Raw genomic sequence first — 20,560 nt, 5'->3', positions numbered from 1 at the left:
CAGATTTTAACATGATTTAAGAAGCCGCCACTATATACTTTGCTTTCAACTGCCGTAATGCAGAGAACAGATTACTAACAAATACTTCTGCTCTTTGCATCAGTTTTTATTTGATGCATGTATCAGATGCCACATGTTGCAGCATCAGAAGCAGCAACACTACCAGCGAGTTTCCATCTAATTGGCTGCTGTAAACAGCTCAATGTTCATTTTTCAAGACCATCTCAGATGGCTAAAGCTGGCCAAAGAAGTTGAGCAGTATTAGTCAAGGGCCACAATAACGTAACGTTGAATAACTGCAACTACAACGACAACTGCTACTGTAACTGTCTAGTGCTGCGATATCCATTGCAAGTTGATTGAATGTCATAACTTTGCCGGTCAGTTGCGACCAAATGGTGCATGCAGCTTTTGCGTATGTGTGTGCGCTTTACACATAATTCATTCGCTTGCTAAAGTTTGACCATGCAACATGCAGCGCATAACGACAGCAGTTGCTTCCCCACTCTGTCTCTCTCTCTCTCTCTCTCTCTATTTGCCTGCTCGTAAATTATTCATAGCAGCGCCCACACAAATGCAACAGTTTGTTTGCCTGCAAGCGCAACGTTGCGTATGCATAATTTGTTACAGAAATACATACGAATTGACAAACAGATGAACAAAAATACAGATGAAGCGAATGGCAGACAGAGAGAACAAGCGAAACACAAACAATGAATAATGTTGACTCAGTCTCGAGAAGTTCACCAAGAAAAAAAAATGTTTTGAGTGGCTGGCAAAAATTTCATTTTGTTTTCGTTCAATGCAAAACTGTAATAGAAATCTAAAGATAAGTATATTCATTTCTTATTTTGGTTTATATTGACTTCTTCCCAAATAGCTGCAGCATTTTGGAAGTCACTCAAGGTTAAAGTCAAAGGACACAACTTTATCAGTATTAGTTGTTGGATTTGTAATTGATAATAAATAAAACTACTGCAGATATTTCAAGTTCACAAATAACAAAATGTTATTGATATGCTGTCTACAATCATCATCAGTTGACTTAAGTTGTATAAGATTTCAATAATTATGGGGTTATAAATCGACTAGCAAAATCGATGTTTCTGATAGCTTTCGATTGACTTGAAGATATCAAGCTAAGGACGCCAAAGATTAAATTTGTTGGCATACGGTCTTTAAAATTATTGACCGACAAAAATAGGCGATATCGATAAATATCGTTTAACTACAATCGAAATTAATCAGTGTTATGATATATGGTTTCCAATCGATAATTATTCATCGGCTAAGAATCGAGAATTGTATCGATTATTTATCGATTGGTGAAAGTCTATGTTACCGGTAATCGTTTGATTTATTTTGTGTCATATATATATGCTATGCTATTCCTATGCATTATGTATGATACTATCGCTAATTATCGACCATGTGACACCAAGGTTATCGATATATCGATGGTCAATAGATTTCCATAAAACACAAACACCATACAATTTATATAAATCAACCCACTGCCAATTTTGTATCAGGGAAACCCACAAGAAATTTTAAAACATAATTAAAAGAATATAAATTCAATTTGACAGCGCAGCAACCTAAGGCATTTTGGGGTGCTAATATCCTAGATGCTTGTGGATGGCATTCAGGTGGAATAATAGTGGTGGGGCACCACACACATACATACAAGCAACCTACACATTTACATACATGCTATGCATGTTTGTGGTGTAACAAAATGTTTGGCACTTACCCGCACTTTGCGCACCGTCTTGCGACTGTCGTTGCGTATGTTGATGGTTACGTTAACATCCTCGCCGTGTGTGTACCAACCCTTGTCGAGGCTGGCCTTTAAGCCCACACGACCGTCGTGCAGCAGAAACGGTTTATCCACCGATCCCTGTGGTCCGCCGCAAGGGCCAACGCTGATGCCCCCAATGCCACCTGTGACTCCGGCATTACTATGCGGTGGCAGCATGCCGCTGCCAGTGTTGTCGCAGTGCTGCAACGAAACGAGGTGACGACGACGATGCAATCGCTAGATTAGATGCTCAAGCAGAAACCTTTTACTGGATTACCGGTTAACCGGTTACTCTTGTTTCTTTTTTCTGTTGTTGGTCGCAAGAAAAGAAAAACCAAACTACTATACAAAAAAAAAGCAAAGAAAACACTATTGCTAAGCTACTTAGGAATCGGTTAAGCTGCCACAAACTGAGTGTTACGTGACCAGATTCAATTGCCACACACGTTCGTTATATTTTTGTGTACATTGCAAGCTATATCAAAACGGTTATCCGTTAATTGATGTTGGACACAAGTGTCGGTGCCTTTGTACAATTGAAAATATTTACATGTATATCTTTTTTTTTGTGCTAAAATGCTGTTTTCAATAACGGTCTATAATTATGGTTTTTGATTTGTATATAAACATGTATGATGTTTTTTCCTTTTCACATTCCTATACCTATTATTTTAGTTTAAGCAGAAAAGTTTAAAATTCGACAGTCTTTTTTTTATAGTTAAAATTACGTTATTTTAAAAAACTTTCATACGCTGTTATACTACCGAAATGTTCTAATTAATATAATGAAAATGTTTTTCAAATATTTTTTGAAGACTACCGCAATATTAAAGTTAGTAACTGTATGCTAACTATAGACCATTTAGTATTATAAGTATTCACTTACCTCCTGAAAGGACTTGCTGTAGCAATGAAAAGGATCATTGGGACACTTTTCGATCTCGCTCTTGCTGCGGCCAAAGCGACCGCTGAACCTAAACGACTTTGGTGACAATCGCAGCTTGGGGAACGAATCGCCGCGTTCCGATTTGGATTTGGACTTGCCACAGCCACCGCCAGCGCTTCCGCTGCCAGCGCTGCTGGGTGCCGCATCGTGGGCGTGAGCATCGCTGCTTGATGGGGGCGTGGCACTGGCCGGAGGCGATTGCGCTGCCCCGGCGCTGTGTTGTCCGGCATAGGCGGCATATTGCTCCGGGGCCTGATGATGAAAGACGTCGGTGCGATAGATAACCCGTACACCCATCTTAACCGAGGCGCGACGATGGAACTTCTCATCGGTTTTGTCGGCTATAAGACACAGAGAGGGAAGGAGGGAAGACAGAGGGAGGAGAAGAGAGGGAAGACAAGGCCAATTGGCCAATTAGAGAAACGATGCATAAAAAAAAGCTGTTGTTGTAGTAATGTTTGCCGTTGATGTTGCCACTGCCGTTTGCCGTTGCTCGCTTCGTTTGTATTGTATGATTGATTGATTGAACCGATTGATCGCTTGATTGAAGCAGAAGTGAAAGAGAGTACGTCCGCAAAAATTTTGTAACACAAATCAGTTTTGTCGTTCGTCTTACGTCCAAGTGATTGCCGAATGATTAGGTGATTATTGATGTTGCTGTTTTTTTAAGTGCACATTGCCAATGCTGTCAGTGTGTGATTTTTTTTGTTTAAAAGATTCAGTAATGAATTGAATTTATGGGTTTTGGAGCTTGTGAGGCAGGCGGCTGGCCACTTGAACGGTTTTTGTTGTCATACACATTATTATTAAAATTACTATAATAAGAAGTTTGCTTGTTATATGAGCAATGAACATGAATGAAACTGAACAATGAACATACTACACAAAAGTGCCCTGCAAACATTTGCAATGCGATCGATGCCAAAACGTATTTGTGAAACTATCGATATCGATAGTACAACTATCATGCGATTAATTTTGTGGTGCGGAGCATGTTTGCAGGGCTGAAACGAACACAGTGTGAGAAACTCACAAACTCACAAGAGACGACAAAAAGACACACACAGAGTGATACAGAGACAGACAAAGAGAGAGAGAGAGAGAGAGAAGGAGAGAGAAAGAGAGAGGGAGTATGGAGAATACACACGTGTAAATATAGTTAAACATGTGAGGCAGATAGAAAAAGATTGCATAGTACGTACATGGAGAAAGAGTTTCGCTTGAGCATTCAAAACAGACAACGATTACATGAACTGCAGTTCGACTCACACACACACAGTCGCACGTACACACACACATATATATTGTATATACATTCACAACATATACAGTCAGACAATCAGAGCAAGACACAAGATTAATTTGAACTGAAGCCATCAAATACCAAAAGAAAAATCACATCAGAAAGACACAATTTAAAAAACAACGAACACTTTTTTTTTGCTTTTTGCTACATTGATTTGGTTTTTTAATTTCTTTTTTTTGTTATTTCAACACACAACTTGCTGGCAAGACAGAAGTTAAGAGATGCACATCAAAGCGTAAATACACTGGACAAAGGACACAGGACACTGGGTACAGGACACTGAAGACTGTGGACACGTATAGTGTGGACACAAACACATTGTCATTGTCGTCCCTGCGTGCTTACCTTGAGCCGAGCAGAGACAGCAGCAAGCGCAATGATGCGTCATGTGCACCAGGCATCTGCACAAGAAATTTGCGATTTGAGCGCATCGCTGCGGCACAAGAAACGCTCGACGACGCTCTGGAGGAGAAGGTGGAGTTGGAGCTGGAGCTGGCAACGCCAATGGACGCTCAATTGGCGCTGACGGATCGTGGACTCTTGGATTGTTTCGCTGACTGGGCCTCGCTTTAGGTGTCGGGCGTCGCCTGCACCTTGGGGCATCAACTCATAGTTGCTCCTCAGTGGGCTCAGCTGGATGGTGATTGAATGGATTGGGTTGGATTGGTTTTCGATAAGTGCAATACACAATAAACAACACACAGTACAGCACAACACGTAAAAGATTAGAAGCAACTGAGCACACACACACACAGAATACACAACACAGCACAATAAAAAAAAACACAGCACAAATACTAAGATGATGTATTGGACTACAAAAAATGCATATATTTCCCTCTTTTTCTCTCTCTCTCTCCACACACGCACACGCAGAAAATGTTTGTATTATTTAGCCAGTTCACTTTTGGTTATATTCATTTGGAACTGAGCTGTTGCAAATTATGTTAAAGTCGTACTATATGTTGCCTTCATTGTTCGCTCGCAATTTTCATACATAATTTGCGAATTGTAATCAACTGCTGAGCACAAAGGATTAATCCTGATTTGCACTTGAATTCATTCCCACACACACAGGCACACACACAAAACTGAAGGCACAATTTGGTAAGTACATAAACTAGTAATGTGTATACGTATTTTCAGATATATTTCATATATGTATATAGTATGTGTGGCTGAAGACATACATGGTTAGAGTAGATACTTAGGTATGCAGCACAATTCACAGTTACCTTGCCAAATGCCCAAAGACAAATTGGTTGGTGATGGGGCAGAAGGAGGGAGCGAGAGAGCAACGGAGGTGGCATCAAGGACGCAAAATGAAAGCAAGGACAACGCCCATCGGCAATTCCAACGAAATTCGAAAGGAAAACAAACTGAAAAACGAAACTTGCCCAGCTGTTTCGACTGCAAGAATACTCTGTTAACAGTGGCAAAAACTATTGCATACTTTTGTGCGCAGACTAAATATTCAATATGTATGTATAAGTAAGAATGAAATACTTAATCGACACTCAATTTGAATTTGGTTAGCTTATAAATGCCTATGCTACCCATTTTGCACCAGCGAAAAATGGCATTGCACATCCAATTCCCCATTGGCCAAGCGAGTGGACAGACAGACAGGTAAAATCATCGGCTCGTTGTGCATCTGGTTTTTACGGCATGCATTTTATATTGATTCTATGTTCGTTTTCATTTGCATCGTTTTTTTTTTTTTCAATTTCTATTTGCATTTCTCGAGATTTTATTAATTTCCAACAGCAGTTGCCAGTAAAAGAGAGAACTAAATAAAATATTATGGGCAATCCGAAATAAACAGAAATCGAATCAATCAGAAACAACGATTCTCGCACATCGTTGCTGACGTCATAGGTGTTCGATGGTATTTTTCCTTCACTCATTTCATCTCTTTTGTTTAAGGGACATGGGTTTCATCAATAGATAGACATAGACACATACATATGTTTGCAATTAAACGTTGAGTCTTGTTCATTTCGATTGTCATATTAGACGGACGTCATTATCTTTAGGCTGAGCGACAACTCGCTCTCGATATTTGGCCCGATTAGCGCTGGCAATGGCTTGATGAATGGATGAGTTTATGAATGAAGCAAATGGTAATGAAAGCTGTTTTTCTTTTTAAAAGATGTGTATGTTTATGATACCTAAGTCTTTTCATTAAGTCCGACTACAGAATTATTCAAGTCTGTTTGCTTCCGTGTTGAAAGTGCATTGAGGTTGAGCTGTGCCACAGCTTTGGCGCTGCCCGCAAACTTGCTGAATTGCGATCAGCAGCTTTGTGAGCTTTACGCAAGAGAGTAAAGAGTGCTGTGTTGAGCTTTAACCTGAAAACTCGATTGTTTTTCAAGGTAAAAATGCACTTAAGCCGTTGATCAAGCTTTGAAAGGTGTTTTAAGTCATCGCCGAGCTTTCAGCATAATTGCACTGGCTCAATGCAATAAATCTTAATGGTAAGGAAAGCTTCTATTGTCACGGCGAACAACCTTTCGCAGCTTCATGCACCGCAGTCTCTTCCATCGACTGTCCATCAAAGCTCTGCCACAGCTTTTCTCGTACTCTCTTAATACCCCTTTGTTACTGTTGTTGTTGTTCAGTGTCATTTCGGAAAAAGAGTTGTCCTTCAGTTGATACTTGTATTCAATATACGGTTACTCTTCTCTCGACCTTGCTTCGTTGTTTTCGTTCTTTTTTTTTTTTTGTTTGCTATTGCTGTAGCTGTTGTTAATACCTCACCTGAGCAGTAGTGTGGTGCGGTGTCCTCCAAAATGAATGAATTTGTGGGGTGGTGTTAGGTCGGTGTCCAAAATGTTGTTGTGGGTTTTTTTGTGGGGATGGGGACAGAGTGTGAATCATGCAAAAAGCTTACCAATGAAGCAACGGACATCATAGCTGGTGCCAATGGGAGCTCCATAGTAACGTTTGGCCGGCACCAGTTGGACACTTGGTGGCGCTTGGGCGGTCAGCGAAAGGGTGAACGGATGGGCGCCATCGCCTAGGCGCTTCAGCAATGCCTCCTGAAATCATATACAATGCAGAGTTGCTGGTATAAGTCACTTTTGTAAATTGAATTTTAGCATTCGAATTGATTAAGAAACAAACACAAACTCTGGCTATGAAGAGCACAAAAAATTGATCTCGCATATTATTTGCACTTTATCAAAATGAAAGGTTTTTTCAGCTTCGTTTTTTTCTTTGGAATGCATTCCAGTATTTTCGGAATTTTACCCCAGAATAAGCAACAAGATTTTCAAGTTAAAAAAATACTATTACAATACTATATTTTTTTAAAGTAAAAAATTGTTTCCAAATAAAGCAAAATGCATTTAAATGCCACATAGTATGCATGTTGTGCACTCAGTGTAGCCAAAATTCGACGCAAGCAGAAATTTACATAGACAATTTAGTCGTAACTGGGGAATAGAAAATCGCGCATATACAATTGCAAATATGAATGTTATTACATCGGACAAACTAAATATTGATGAATTGAGTTCAATTGTTTTTTTTAATTTGTAATTGAGTGTGTGTGTGTGTTTTGGCCTTGTGATTATCCAAAGAACCATTTGGAATTTGGCGGCTTTGTTTTGGGCTTTGCTTTTGTTGTTTCTCCACTGGTTTTGGCATTTCATTTGCATTTGATTATGTAGTCGGCATAACAATAATATATATATGTATAATACTATACTGGTCTCCTATGCTCTCCTGTTTCTGGTTTCTGGTTCTCTCCCGAGTGTTGCCCTTGGATTTATACTTTAATGTCTTATCGTTGGCGCGTGTATCTGTGTATCTGTATCTGTATCTGTATCTGTGTATCTGCAGCCTCAGCTGCGTTGTGCGGGACAACACAGCATGGCCACAAGGGCACTTCTCCACCTCTCTACCTTCCTCGTCTTCTTCTTCCACTTCCTCTGTTGTTTTGCATTAACTTTGGCTATGACTTTGCCTTGAACTGCTGCTGTGCTGGCATTTCAATGAAAAGTATTTAAAGACACTTCTCTACCTCCAATTGTCTTAAGACTCTGTAAATGTTTTTGTTCTAATTTCAGTGCGTTTCACTTTCCTCGAAAGAAAGAAAGAGAGAGTGAACGCAGAAAAGGAGCAAGGATGTCTCCTTAAGCTGCAATTGTCAGACAAAAGTCGCACAAGGTCTTCGTCTTTGGGCCTGAAAGATGAATGCTCAAAACAGTGTACAACACACAGTTTATCTGCTGTCGCTGTAATTCAAAAAGTCTGAGATACTGTCGGGGAGAACAAATCTTTTTGAGATGATTGCACAACTCTTCGAAGTGTTGTCGTCCAAAACAAATTGAAATGCCATTTCGACATTGCTATAGAAATATGCTCAACTTACATACATATATATTTTCTGTTGTTATTGCAATGCATATTTCTATAATGAAATTAATTTACCTTCTTCAATTTTGCTTTAGCTCTTTAGAATTTAATACGAAATTCCGTTTACTACTCTTACCTTATGCAAGTTTCTCGCCTATCGCGTATCAATTAATCGCATCAATCGAGCTATAACTTTGTTGGCTGTTTGTTATACACAGCAATCCATCCGTAAAGCTAACAATTTACCGCTTGACACACGAACAATTGTCCCCTCCCTCTTCCGAAAAACTCTTCGGGCTTTTCAGCGGGTTTTTCATTCTATTCTTAAAACAAATTTTTGGGCAGCACTTTTGCCTCGTTTCGTTTCCCGGGCAAGTTATTAAAGTCAAATTTATTTAATTATGCATGTTTGTGTTTGTGTTTCAAGGAGCGGCTACTTGGCTGCTAACAGTAAATAAATAAGTAAATATATTATGCAAATCGCAGGCAGGACAAGCGAGCAGTAAAACTTACTGAGACTGAGTCTCAGAATCGGGCGGCTAACTGATTGCCCAACCAAATTCTTGCCGGAGTTCTTTTCCGTTGGCTGTCAAAAATGTGATGGCTAAATAAATGATTGCATGTCAAAATTTAATAAAACGAAAAGTTCAAATTGAAAGTTTCTGCGGGACTCAACTCAATTGTCCGCAGACATACACACAGACATAAACACAAACACAAACACACACATACACACAGGTATCGTAAGCTTCTGTGGAAACAATGTACAAACATTTGTTTAGCTTTTAGTTAAATGAAATTGATTTTCAATTGATTTAAGTGCGGTAAACTGCCCTGTCTTTTAATAGCCATCGAAGCAGTAAAGATACGCAGCTCAGCAGCTGCTGAGGATGCTGAACAATGGCAAGGACGCCAAAGGACACACAGGACATCGGCAATTCTCTTAAATCTAAAAAAGAAAAACACACAGAACGTGTAGCACGTGAGATGATGATAGCCAGCCAGCTCGTGCCATCAAATCACCACTACGAATGCCAAGGCAAAAGAGCTATTCGATTTATTTCTTTCAATCAACAGAACTGTAAAACGGAGAAGGGGGAAATAAACTGTTTCAAATTCTTGTGAATTTGATGTTTTATTAATCACTTTTTGCCTCGACTAGCGGCACGTGAAATCTATCTACCTCTATTTGTAACGGAGAGACTTTTTGGAAGCGTATGAGTGATATTACGTATACGTTGAATTCGTTGGAATTATGCACATACATAGGCTTTAAAATAGTAACAACGATTCATTTTCAATAAAGCAATACTAAACAACATTCACATTAATCAAATTGTCGTTCATTTATTATACTACTATTCTAAAATTTATTTTACTTTATGCACATTTAGTTGAATTAGAAATTCTATTAAAATCTCTGTCGAAATCTTGCCATTGTCTTGCACAGAATAATCAAAATCCTATAAAAATACTAATCGAAATAAAATTGTTGGTGTCTGAAGATCTTATCTATTCTATCTTATCTACTCTAAATTGTACCAACTTCATAACACAGAAATAAGATAGAGAGTCAGCATAAATAGCAATTAGCGATTATCGCTCGATGGCGCCTTTCAACTGTATCAGCTGACAGCGAACAAAGTTTTCCAGCAAACCGCTGAGATAGCAAATCTCTTTCTCTCTGTATATTTATCTCGTATCTCACTTACTTGCTTTATAATATCTTCCTAGCTAGCTTTGTGTTTTGGTCCCCCTTGGTGATTCGTTACGAAGGTGCTAAAAACCGATGTTCGCAAGCGTTTCCCCAAAGATACTACACCAATTTTTTATTGCAGGCGGCATTTTTGTGGGTGGCTCTTTGGTTGTGGTTATTATATTGACTGGCAGTACTCGTAGACTAGTAAAGGGGGGACAGCGCGGGGTATAACGCACAAACACAATAAGTAAGAAAGCTATTGTCGAGTGTGTACGACTGTGAGATACCCGCTACCCATATTGAATAAAAGCAAAATAGTATACAAAGAAAATGTACTACATTGAAAATATACCATGAAGTACAAACTATATCAAATTAATATACCACAAAATATTTGGTATATTAGTATAGTAGTTAATTGAAAATAGGCCATAGAGTGCAAAATATGGATAATGAATATACCACATAAACAATATACCAAACGCTATATTTGGTATACTAATATACTACTAAATTCAAAATATACCATAAAGTGCAAAATATTCCAAATATACCTCCTACCCTATGGGTCGCGGGTATAAAAAGTAGAAGCGTCAAGCAAAAAAAAAAGAAAGAAAAAAGAACAACAAGAAATGATTACGCCCGTTGGCCTTGTTGAGTTTTGCCTATCAGTTTTAATGGCGCTGGAAACTTGGTAGCCAAGTTACGAAGCTGGACAGCTGCCTCGATGCGCCTCAGCGACTGCTCGACTGTTGTCGTGCCAAGTGCCAAGTCGCCTTTAAAGTGCCCGCTCGGCGGCAAAAAAAAAGAAATGTAAGATAAATACACCACACACACCGGCAGGCAATCAGTCAGTCAATCGATCCGGCACGCAGAATTAGAATGACGATGAGAGTGAAACTTGAGACTCACCTGCAGTGGACTGAGAGATTCACGCGACGGCTCCTCCAAGCGTGGCCAGATCTGATGCAGCGACATGATGGCCTCATTGCAGAATCGCAGGCCCATCACCTCTTCGTCCTCGCGGCCATAGCTGCAGCAAAAGCAAAAGGAACAACAACAGGTAGAACGTTAATGAAAATCACAATGAGAGCAGCTATCGTAGCAATTATTTATGCATTATGCGTACCACCTGCAGGGCGGGTCGCTCCCTTTTGCTTTCTACTACTATCTCTCTTTCTACTACTATCTCTCTTTCTCTCTCTGGGAACATATTTCTCTATACGGAACAGTAATTTCAATTTCAAAATCTTTGTCTGTGTGTTTCGGTTGCTGTTTGCGCTGTTCGTCAGTGCTGCCTCTGTTTACGAGCATTTGCGGCTGTGATTTATGGCGTTGCCACACAAAATATGCCACAGCTATTTCACAGCTAAAAGTTTCAGCGAATTGGCAGCACGTTTTTTGTTGGTTGGCAGTGCTTTATACAGCAAATAAACACTGAGTTGTTGGCACAAAAAAGATTTTGAAATTGCATTTCAATTCGTATTTCACTTTTTACCTTCATCTATCTGTGGTCTAAGTCTCTCATGTAAATATTGAAAATATTTAATTAGCTCGAGCTGCCATACTTAGAAGTAGGTTACATAATAATTTAAAATTTCAGCAACTCCCTTAATTGCCTGGCATTTACTGAGAAACTGAGAAATTATTATTTAGCTATAATTTTTACCACTTTTCAATAAGTTACCAGCTGTCAAAAATGCTTTAAATTTTATAAAAATATTGATATTAGTTGTCATGACTAACTGATTGATTGATTGATTTTTCCGCAATATAGATTCTGAAACTTTGATATGCTGCGCCTATTTGGAATTCCTTAAAAATTGCCAATTTCAACGACTTCAATTCACGCATAATAATTAATATAAAATTAAAAATACTCTTAGTCACTAAAATCTCACTAATAAAATTAAATAAAATTCCCCATCTGATAAAAAGTCATCCTAGTTAGAGAGTATGTGAAATAAGCACCGACAGCTCTTTAGCGTTATACTTAAAGAGAAAATCGCAGCGAGTTGGCAGCACTGATGTGGCATGTGTCTTGTTACAACACATCTGTCCACTTTTCTGTGTGTCTATGTCACTCACTATGCATGTGTGTGTGTGTGTGTGTGTGTGATTGGTGTTGCTTGCCTTGCAAAAGCGCATCATCTTACCGAAATGTTAGCGTCAGCTGAGCATAGACACGATATCCTTGGATGGCCTTCGGGTCGACAAAGACAATGCCACGTAGCACCGATGGATTGTTGCCGGTCAGGGTTATCTCACGTGTCGGTAAATACAAGGTGAGCACACAATTCGGTGAGGTCTTCTTGTACACCCGCTGTGTGCCGAAATCATCCTTGTGCGTCGATCTATAAAACACATATAAACAGAAAGAGAGAGAGCGGGAGTGGGAGAGACAATTAGATAAAGACAAATAGAATTTCAGTTGCTGCTTATTCATTAGCCCACAAAATATACAGTACATGCATAATTAACTCAGTTCGCTGCGTGTGGCAATCGACGATAAATCTGCTTAAAATTAGCCTGCAAACATTTTGCATGTTTATTAGCTCTGCCCCCAAACAAAAAGCATACAAAACATACATTGTCGGAATTAATTGAAACAATAAACGACCGATGTCGACCACATGTGCAGCAGCTGCCGAAATATATTTGCATACATTTTGCATTATGTGGCAGCTCCAGCTTCATTGATTCACCGATCGGATTTCATTGAGTAAAGGCGACAGCATACAGAGCATATGCAAATTTAAAGTGAACAGGCATTGTTAATGCCCCATAAAAGTGAAAGTCAAAAGAATATTCGACTGCAAATCTCTCTTTGCAGCCTCAAGTCTATTCGTTAAATGCAAATGGTAAGTATTTCACAAGAAACAGCTTTGTTCTTGCCTAATAATTATAGCAGTAAAATGTGTCTAACTGCGAAAAATCAGTTAAACACTTCATCTTACATTCAATATCTCGCTTAGCGACCGTGGTCGTTGAATGAAAGTAATAAAAATTCATTATTTAATAGGTTATCAAGTTCTTGCTTTAAAAAAAAAGTGGAAGTGAAATAATCAATTCTTCGCTTAGCGGCCTCAACTATGACCGTTAAATGCACTCTACAAATTGGCAGCCAATCACTTCTACTCTGAACTACCTCAACTTTGACAGCTAAATGCAAAACCCGAATATTTTGTGCCACGGAAATTGTTTGTCAAGTTCGCCAATTAAAATGAGATGATTACCAGTGCTTATTAAAATAGAGTTGGCTGCCAACATTTTGCCACAACAATAGCATTGTGCTCACCAACGAACATTGCATTAACAAATGTTGTGGGACTGCTCAAAACCCGACAACCAACTTGGCAATTTAGTGGGCTCAACGTGGAAATCACGGTGCACGACACGCGGCACGCAACAACATGCGGCATCATCAGCATCATGTGAACAAGTGACCAGCCGAGCGACAGCCAATTAAAATTGTTGCCTCCATCGTCATCTTGAGTGAGACACAGGGCCCCAAAAACAGACATTTGGGCAATTGAATTGCATTAGCAACGAGCAACGAGCGCAGCGACGAGAGGCAAGCTTTTTAATTAATTTCATTTGGCAGGTGTTATGGTAACCTTTGACTGTGCTTCACTCTTCTCTTAAACTGCAGTGTGTGCAATTCACAGGTGAAACTTAATGAGGATGTGTTTTGTGCAACCTGGCACTGGTTTTCATTAAATCATATTTCCCTAACTCACACTTTGCGGTTGCTTAGGTAATTGCAGCTAGCCGGTTAGTCGATAAAAATTTTAATTAGTTGTGTGCATAAAATCTATTTCAATGAAATCTTAAAATTAAATGTAAATTATCAGCTCACTCAGACAGATAAAACCGTTTAGCAAAACAACATTCGCAAAACTCAGTGACTGCATAATAAAATAATTAGGAAAAGTTACGCCAACTTTACGACTCCCCAGAGACTGTTTTTAGCAACCGCAGCAAATTCACTAAAAATATATAGATATACTCAACAACATATATTTCCAACACACACTTTGGCAAAGTGCAAAATGACAAATGAACTGCATTTAATTGGCCAACTTTGGGCAACAATTTGGGCTGTCAGCGCGCGTGTGAAAATGTTGTTTTGCTCGCTGTGCGTAATTTGTTAATGCATTTTCGCACATCACGTATACGTAAGTTGAGAGCAATTAATTTTGACGCCTGCAATCGAAGCAAGCTCAGCATGAAATTGAACCGTCAGCCAAAAACAAATTATGAAACTTGTTTCAACTTTTGCGCTTCATTTTATTATTAACATTCCCATATTTGTCGTGACCCAAATCTTTGCAACTGACCCGCAAAAAAAATATAAAAATGAAGAAAAATAGCAGCAACAAAATCCCTTCGAGTTTGGAGTTCAAGTCAAAGTGAGAGCACTTGAAACAAAGTTTCTTCCCCATTGACTGTGACAGCATCCTTATAACTTTCGCTTTAGCTGGAACACAACACAAAAATCCTGGCCAATCCTCGACTGCTCGACGGCTTATGTTATATTTATTTTTTAATACTCAATTTTGCTGGCAACAAAAAAGAAATAAACTTTGCAGCCTAGCAATTTTTTTGTGACACACCAAAAACCTGACAATATTCGTATTGATTTTCAAGCACTTTTTGCCATATACTATATATTTTTTCGAGGTTAAAATCTATTTTGTGTGTTCGACATGGAAAGTAACTTAATCAGTCGTAATTAATCGAATTAAATCCAATTTAATTTACAAGCATGTGAAGCTTTTGATTACATCTTTAAAAATAATTGATTGATTGGTAAATAGTTGAGGTGAAAATCACGCACATTGAACATTGCAGAAAGTAAAATGAATTTAAAGATGCCTTAAACCTACATCGCAATCAATTTGTGCCAGCATATTTTAGCTTAAAGGCAATTTGAAATTACAACTACAAAGCAAAGAATTATATGACGTTTTATATTTTATTAGCTTCATCTCTCACTTTTTTTGCCGCTCAAATTTCTCATTTCATATTTCACATTTCACGTTTCGCATTTGGCATTCTTGCTTGGGGCTGCAAACATAATTAAAATGAAATGCTGACGCAAATTCTTAGCTCAGGCAGAAAACATCGTCGCCCATTAAGCAACTTGAGACACAATTATTTGTAGTTAATAAACTAGCTGCAAGCTAAAATCAATGCAATGAAAATACCCTCAAACTATAAATTTTCCTAAGCACTCCAAAGCTTGTAATTTACAGGGTATGCTGTAGTTAGTGTGACAAACATAATGCATAACAATCGAAATATAATCAGTTGCTCTAGCAATGTAATACATTTACCACCACTAACTAACATCGTAAGCTGACGAGTCCTTTTGTCTTCAGTTAACCAATTAAACAATTACGCAGAATGCAACAAAACAATCCCAGTGCATTGTAATTACAGTTGTAATTGGCAGCCACAAACTAATTAGATCAAATACGATTCGAAGCCGTTGTAGTTGTCGAAAATGTAAAATCTCTCCATTCGCATGTAGTTTATGTTAATGCTATTTTAATGACGTCGAGTTACTTTTGTCTTTAAAGCAACACATCAAGTGCAACTTCAGAATTTAATCAACAACTATTAAAGGCAATTTACTTCAATTATAGCTAATTAAAGCCAGCTTAATTATTCAATTATGCCTTAAGAAATTGCCATTTTGGTGATTAGAGAATTAAAAATAATATAAAAATGTGGAAAGCATTCTTATAGTTCTTAGATTCATAAAACTATTTTTGATTATGGGTAATGGTAATGGTCTGAAGAAAAAGTCGCAAGCGACACTATTTAAAATAAAGTGAAAAAAAAATATATAAAACATTTTTTTATTGTGAATAAAGATGAATCTAATAGCTTTTGATTAGCAATTTAATAATAGCTAAAAATACTTTTGGAAATTTTTTTCTGTTTTAAGACAATTGCAAAAAAGAAAAGAAACTATAAATTAAAATCCAATCTACGATACTAAATACAATTATAATTTATCCATTTAACAAATTTGCAATCTTCTCAATTGGTTCAACAAATTGTGGTTCTCTTGCTGGGAAACAGGAAATGTGCTGGTGAAATGAATCCGCAGCTGGAATTTACCAGTGGCAATCGCAGCTGTTTCCTGTCGCTTGTCGCTGGAGTTGTAAAGTTGCATGTTGCATCTTAGCAGCACAAGTTGTGACAGATGTTGCAGCATGACATTTGTTTTGGTTTGTTGCAAACGTAACGCAAATTGATCATGTACAGGAAATTGTTATCTTTGACAGCGAAATTCAAGCAATTTTGAAAAGTTAATAAACCATTTATGCAAGAGACATATTAACATAATTGTTTTCAATTTTGGAGTGCTTAAGAATTTTACTGGTTTGCATTGGGGTGACGCCTTTAAGCACACCCAAAACTCTGTCAATGCTTCCTGCCAAATAGTTCCCTCGTTTCCTCTTGCTTTCGGTAAGCTGTCAACCATATTTTGTCGCTGTCAGCATGTTTATGCAGTGGCCCGTGCGACGTGGCGTGCCTTAATGCCAAAAGTAAACCCAAAACTAACCGCTGATAATTTGCATTTATTTACTATCAGGCGAACCACTCTCAACCAACCAACCAAGCAACCGAGCAACCGAGCAACGTCCTTTACTCTCTATATATATTTGTGCCTTCATAAATTAGTCGCCGTGCTTTTGTTTGCCCTGCCATGACAGCTGCTTTGGGCTCTCTCTTTCTCTCCATCTCTCTCTCTCCTTTGCTTTCGAAAATTTAATTTGCGACCAGGTGGCAAACAGTAGTAGCAAGAAGCAAGAAGCCAGCACAACTAATTGATATAAATTAGGTAAAACGGCTATTTAAAGTGCCTGCCTCACTAATTTGCAGTAGTATGGGGCGTATACGTAATGTGTAATGCGCCCTATTTAGATTAGGAATCGACACTTACACTCGAGTTCCACATTTGAGCAATTAACCCAAATCGCAATCAGTTAAGAACAACAATTTGCGAGTTGCATTCTCAACTCAATTTGTGTTTAATTACAGTATCTAAATATTTGCTCGAGCGGAGAACTTTTGCTGTCGAAAATCTTTTGCGAAAGTGCATGAAAAAGAGTTTCTTAACTGTAAAGAAATATGTTTTGTTGAGCTCAATTTCAAAGTAGTCAAATGGTTGCAAAAGCAAACGGAAAGACTACAAAAAAGGGAATTTATTGTCAACAATGTTGAGCTCATTGTAAAGTGATAGAGTACTAAAATGATTCACAAACAAAGTCCAGAAATATTGCTCGTTTTATTGGCAATCAGTGCAATCCTTGATTAAAATCGTAATAGTTGTCACCTAAGCCGAAAATGGTTAAAACTCAATTCAAACATAGCTGAGGGCTGCGAATATAATCTTTTTAAATGAAATTAATTAAAAAGCAAGCAACAGCATCATATCAATTTCGAGCTTTGACTCTGAATATTTCAAATATTTTGTTTACTAATGAAAAAAATCCCACACACAAACACACACAGAGACAAGAAAGGAACGAGGGAGCTCAGTGCTTGGTTGCAGCTGGTTTTGACCTTCGGCTGTTCAGTCAGTCGCGTAATTGTAAAGTAATTAACGCTGGTTTCAAGGCAACCAGCAACAGCGACAGCAATGGCAATGGCAATGGCTATGCATCAAGGATAATGCGGCAAATCAAAGCAGAAATCGTAATGAGCAAAAGCAAAAGCAAATCAAATAAATGAACGAAGCCACAAACACGATGACAGCGAAAGACGCGACGCGATGCGATGTGATGCCAAGGACAACAACTGGCACTTTGTCGAACAGGATATTCGATTTACGACCCTTGGCTACACATCCTTAACCGATGCGCCAAGCGCTCAACAGCAGGTGGTTTTGCGCCAACATTGTTGCGAGTGGCGAGTTGCGGCGATTCAGTTGGCTCGCTTTTGTTTTAATTGCATTGACTTGTGTGGGTGTGTGTTTGTGTGTGTGTTCGTTACCTGTGTGAGACCTTGAAAAGTGCATTTAGCTAAGCTACCGCATCTCGCTAGCCTAACTAATTGATATATCACGTATACGCCACAGCGTCAGCAAATAGATATTGTAAGCAGTAATAACCCAGCTCGCCTTCCATTACACTTGATTTGAATGCACACTTAAAGTAAACTGGAGAATTCAGACCAAAAATAGACTCAAGATAATTTACTGCTGCTGCTAACTTCAAGGTCAATTGGCCTAGGCAGCAACATTGACACAGCAAGTGCATTTTTAATGGCTAACTTTGTCACGTTATTAGATAACTATTTTCATTTGACTCGCAAAACACTTTATGAGTTGCTTTTGTCTTCAATCTACGCTATAATTAACACGTACGAAAACTACATCTGAGTGTGCTCGACTGTGAAATATCCACTACCCATTTTAAATAAGCAAAACAGTGCGATATTCTCAACATATACCAAATAAATACGAGTATACTAAAATATACCGACGACTTTTTTAGTCTATCGATATAGTACTACATTCTAACAATTAAGAAAATATACCAAATGAAATAACTCAGAAATACTAAAATATGTCAAATATTATACCGAAAATACTAAAAGAAGGCCAAATCTGATATACCAATGAAAAACTACATTCGCAATATACCATAGAGGTAAAAATATACCAGATTATTAGCAAACAAAATTTGAAATAAACTTGATCTGAGTGCAAGCAGAAGAAGTGCTTCAAAAAAAAAAACAAGTAAGAAAGTTACAGTCGAGTGTGCTCGAATGTGAGATACCCGCTACCGCTTAATAAAGGCAAAATATTGCGGTATCATTTTCAAAATATACCGAAAATACTAAAAATATACCAAATGGTATGTTTGGTATATGGATATAGTACACTATTCTAAATATACCATAGACGGCACAATGGACCAGATTGTCGGCCAAAGCAACTAAGAGCCCTAGTAAGTAGGCGTTTTTGCCATACAAAAGTATTTCTTTTATAACTTCCACAATTTTTATCTGATCGCCAAATTTTCAGAAATCATAAATACTATAGTTATTATTGTATATACCAAAATTCGCAACTCTAGCTTTAAAATTACGCTTGTTATTCAATTTTTTTTGATTTGCGGGGGCGGAAGTGGGCGTGGCAAAATTTGAAACAAACTTGATCTGCGTGCAAACATAACAAATGCTGTGTAGTTCTATATCTTATAGTCTTTGAGATCCAGTGTTTCATACGGACAGACGGACAGTCACACAGACGGAAAAACGGACATGGCTAGATCGTCTCGGCTGTTGACGCTGATCAAGAATATTTATACTTTATAGGGTCGGAGATGCCTCCTTCTACCTGTTACATACATTTCCTGCCGGCACAAAGTTATAATACCCTTCTACCCTATGGGTAGCGGGTATAAACAGCTCTATATCATACAGTCTCTGAGATCTAGGTGGTCATAGAGACAGACAGACACACAGACATGTCTATATCGTCTCAGCAGTTGAGAATATACATATGGGTAATTCCATGGCGAAATTTGTCCCGTGCGCGACTTTTTACAGCGCACTGCAGTGAAAATAACATAAACTGAAACAATTTTTTGAAAATAAGTGAATGTTATTCTTAAAGCTCTAGCTAAGCACTATATTTAGAGCTAAGATTGATTTTAGGAACTTGATCTGTTTTCCGATAAAATATATAATTTCGTTCATTTTTTTGGTTTTGCGTACGAATTGGTTAATTTTTGCAATTATTAGAACAGAAAACAAAACAGAAAGTACTTATCTAGAGCTATAAAAATAAACTTTTCTTATTTTCAAAATTGTTTCAATTTATGTTATTTTCAATGTAAAGAGTCTCGCACGGGACAAATACCGCCATGGAATTACCCATATATACTTTAAAGGATTGGAGATGGCGCCTTCTGCCTGTTATATATTTCCTGCCGGAACGAAGTCATAACATAATTTCTCTGTATGGATAGCAAGCACAGAAAGCTACAAAGTAGAAACGTGTCGTAAAGTTATGTTCACCATATGTTAATAAGTTCTACCTGCACTTACTCGAATCTTTTGTTAAATGCAGTACATTTTCACTGTTGCGCTTTTGCTTTTAAATTGCAGACAACTTTTTCTGTTACGCGGCCCCGCCGCATAAGTTTATAAATGTGATCAGGGCAGTTTGAGTTTGGGGAAGCGCAGACAGCAGTTGGTGGAATCCATTAGAGGGCCTGCGAAAAACTTGAGCCAACACTAGCAGCTATCAGCGCAGCAATCGCTAATGCGGTTAAGCCAAAAGTGCCGCACCAAGTGGCAACGACAGTGGCAATGTCGTTGTCAACATCGTCACGGCTGCAACGTCAGCAGTTGGCTCATTATAATTATGTCCCATCCCACTCACTCACTCTTTCTATATCTCTCTCTTTCTCTCTC

The 20,560-nt window shown here is 38.2% G+C and overlaps 1 protein-coding gene across 4 annotated transcripts in view; it reads right to left on the bottom strand.

Moving 5' to 3' along the window:
• LOC133849143 (uncharacterized) overlaps positions 1–20,560 on the bottom strand; it is a 71,564-nt gene that overhangs the window by 12,422 nt on the left and 38,582 nt on the right. For 2 of the 4 annotated variants that reach the window (XM_062285041.1, XM_062285040.1), the window contains 5 exons: positions 12,271–12,468; positions 11,027–11,147; positions 6,947–7,094; positions 2,688–3,088; positions 1,754–2,002 (listed from right to left, as the gene is read on the bottom strand). In XM_062285041.1, coding sequence (XP_062141025.1) covers positions 1,754–2,002; positions 2,688–3,088; positions 6,947–7,094; positions 11,027–11,147; positions 12,271–12,468 — 1,117 coding nt within the window. Of the gene's footprint in view, positions 1–1,753; positions 2,003–2,687; positions 3,089–3,949; positions 4,244–4,398; positions 4,813–6,946; positions 7,095–11,026; positions 11,148–12,270; positions 12,469–20,560 lie in introns of those variants that run through there. The other 2 variants (XM_062285043.1, XM_062285042.1) reach the window with 2 other exon arrangements.

Source organism: Drosophila sulfurigaster, chromosome X (assembly GCF_023558435.1).
Source record: "Drosophila sulfurigaster albostrigata strain 15112-1811.04 chromosome X, ASM2355843v2, whole genome shotgun sequence".
Lineage (NCBI taxonomy): Eukaryota > Metazoa > Arthropoda > Insecta > Diptera > Drosophilidae > Drosophila > Drosophila sulfurigaster.
This window is presented reverse-complemented; position numbering and strand designations above follow the sequence as displayed.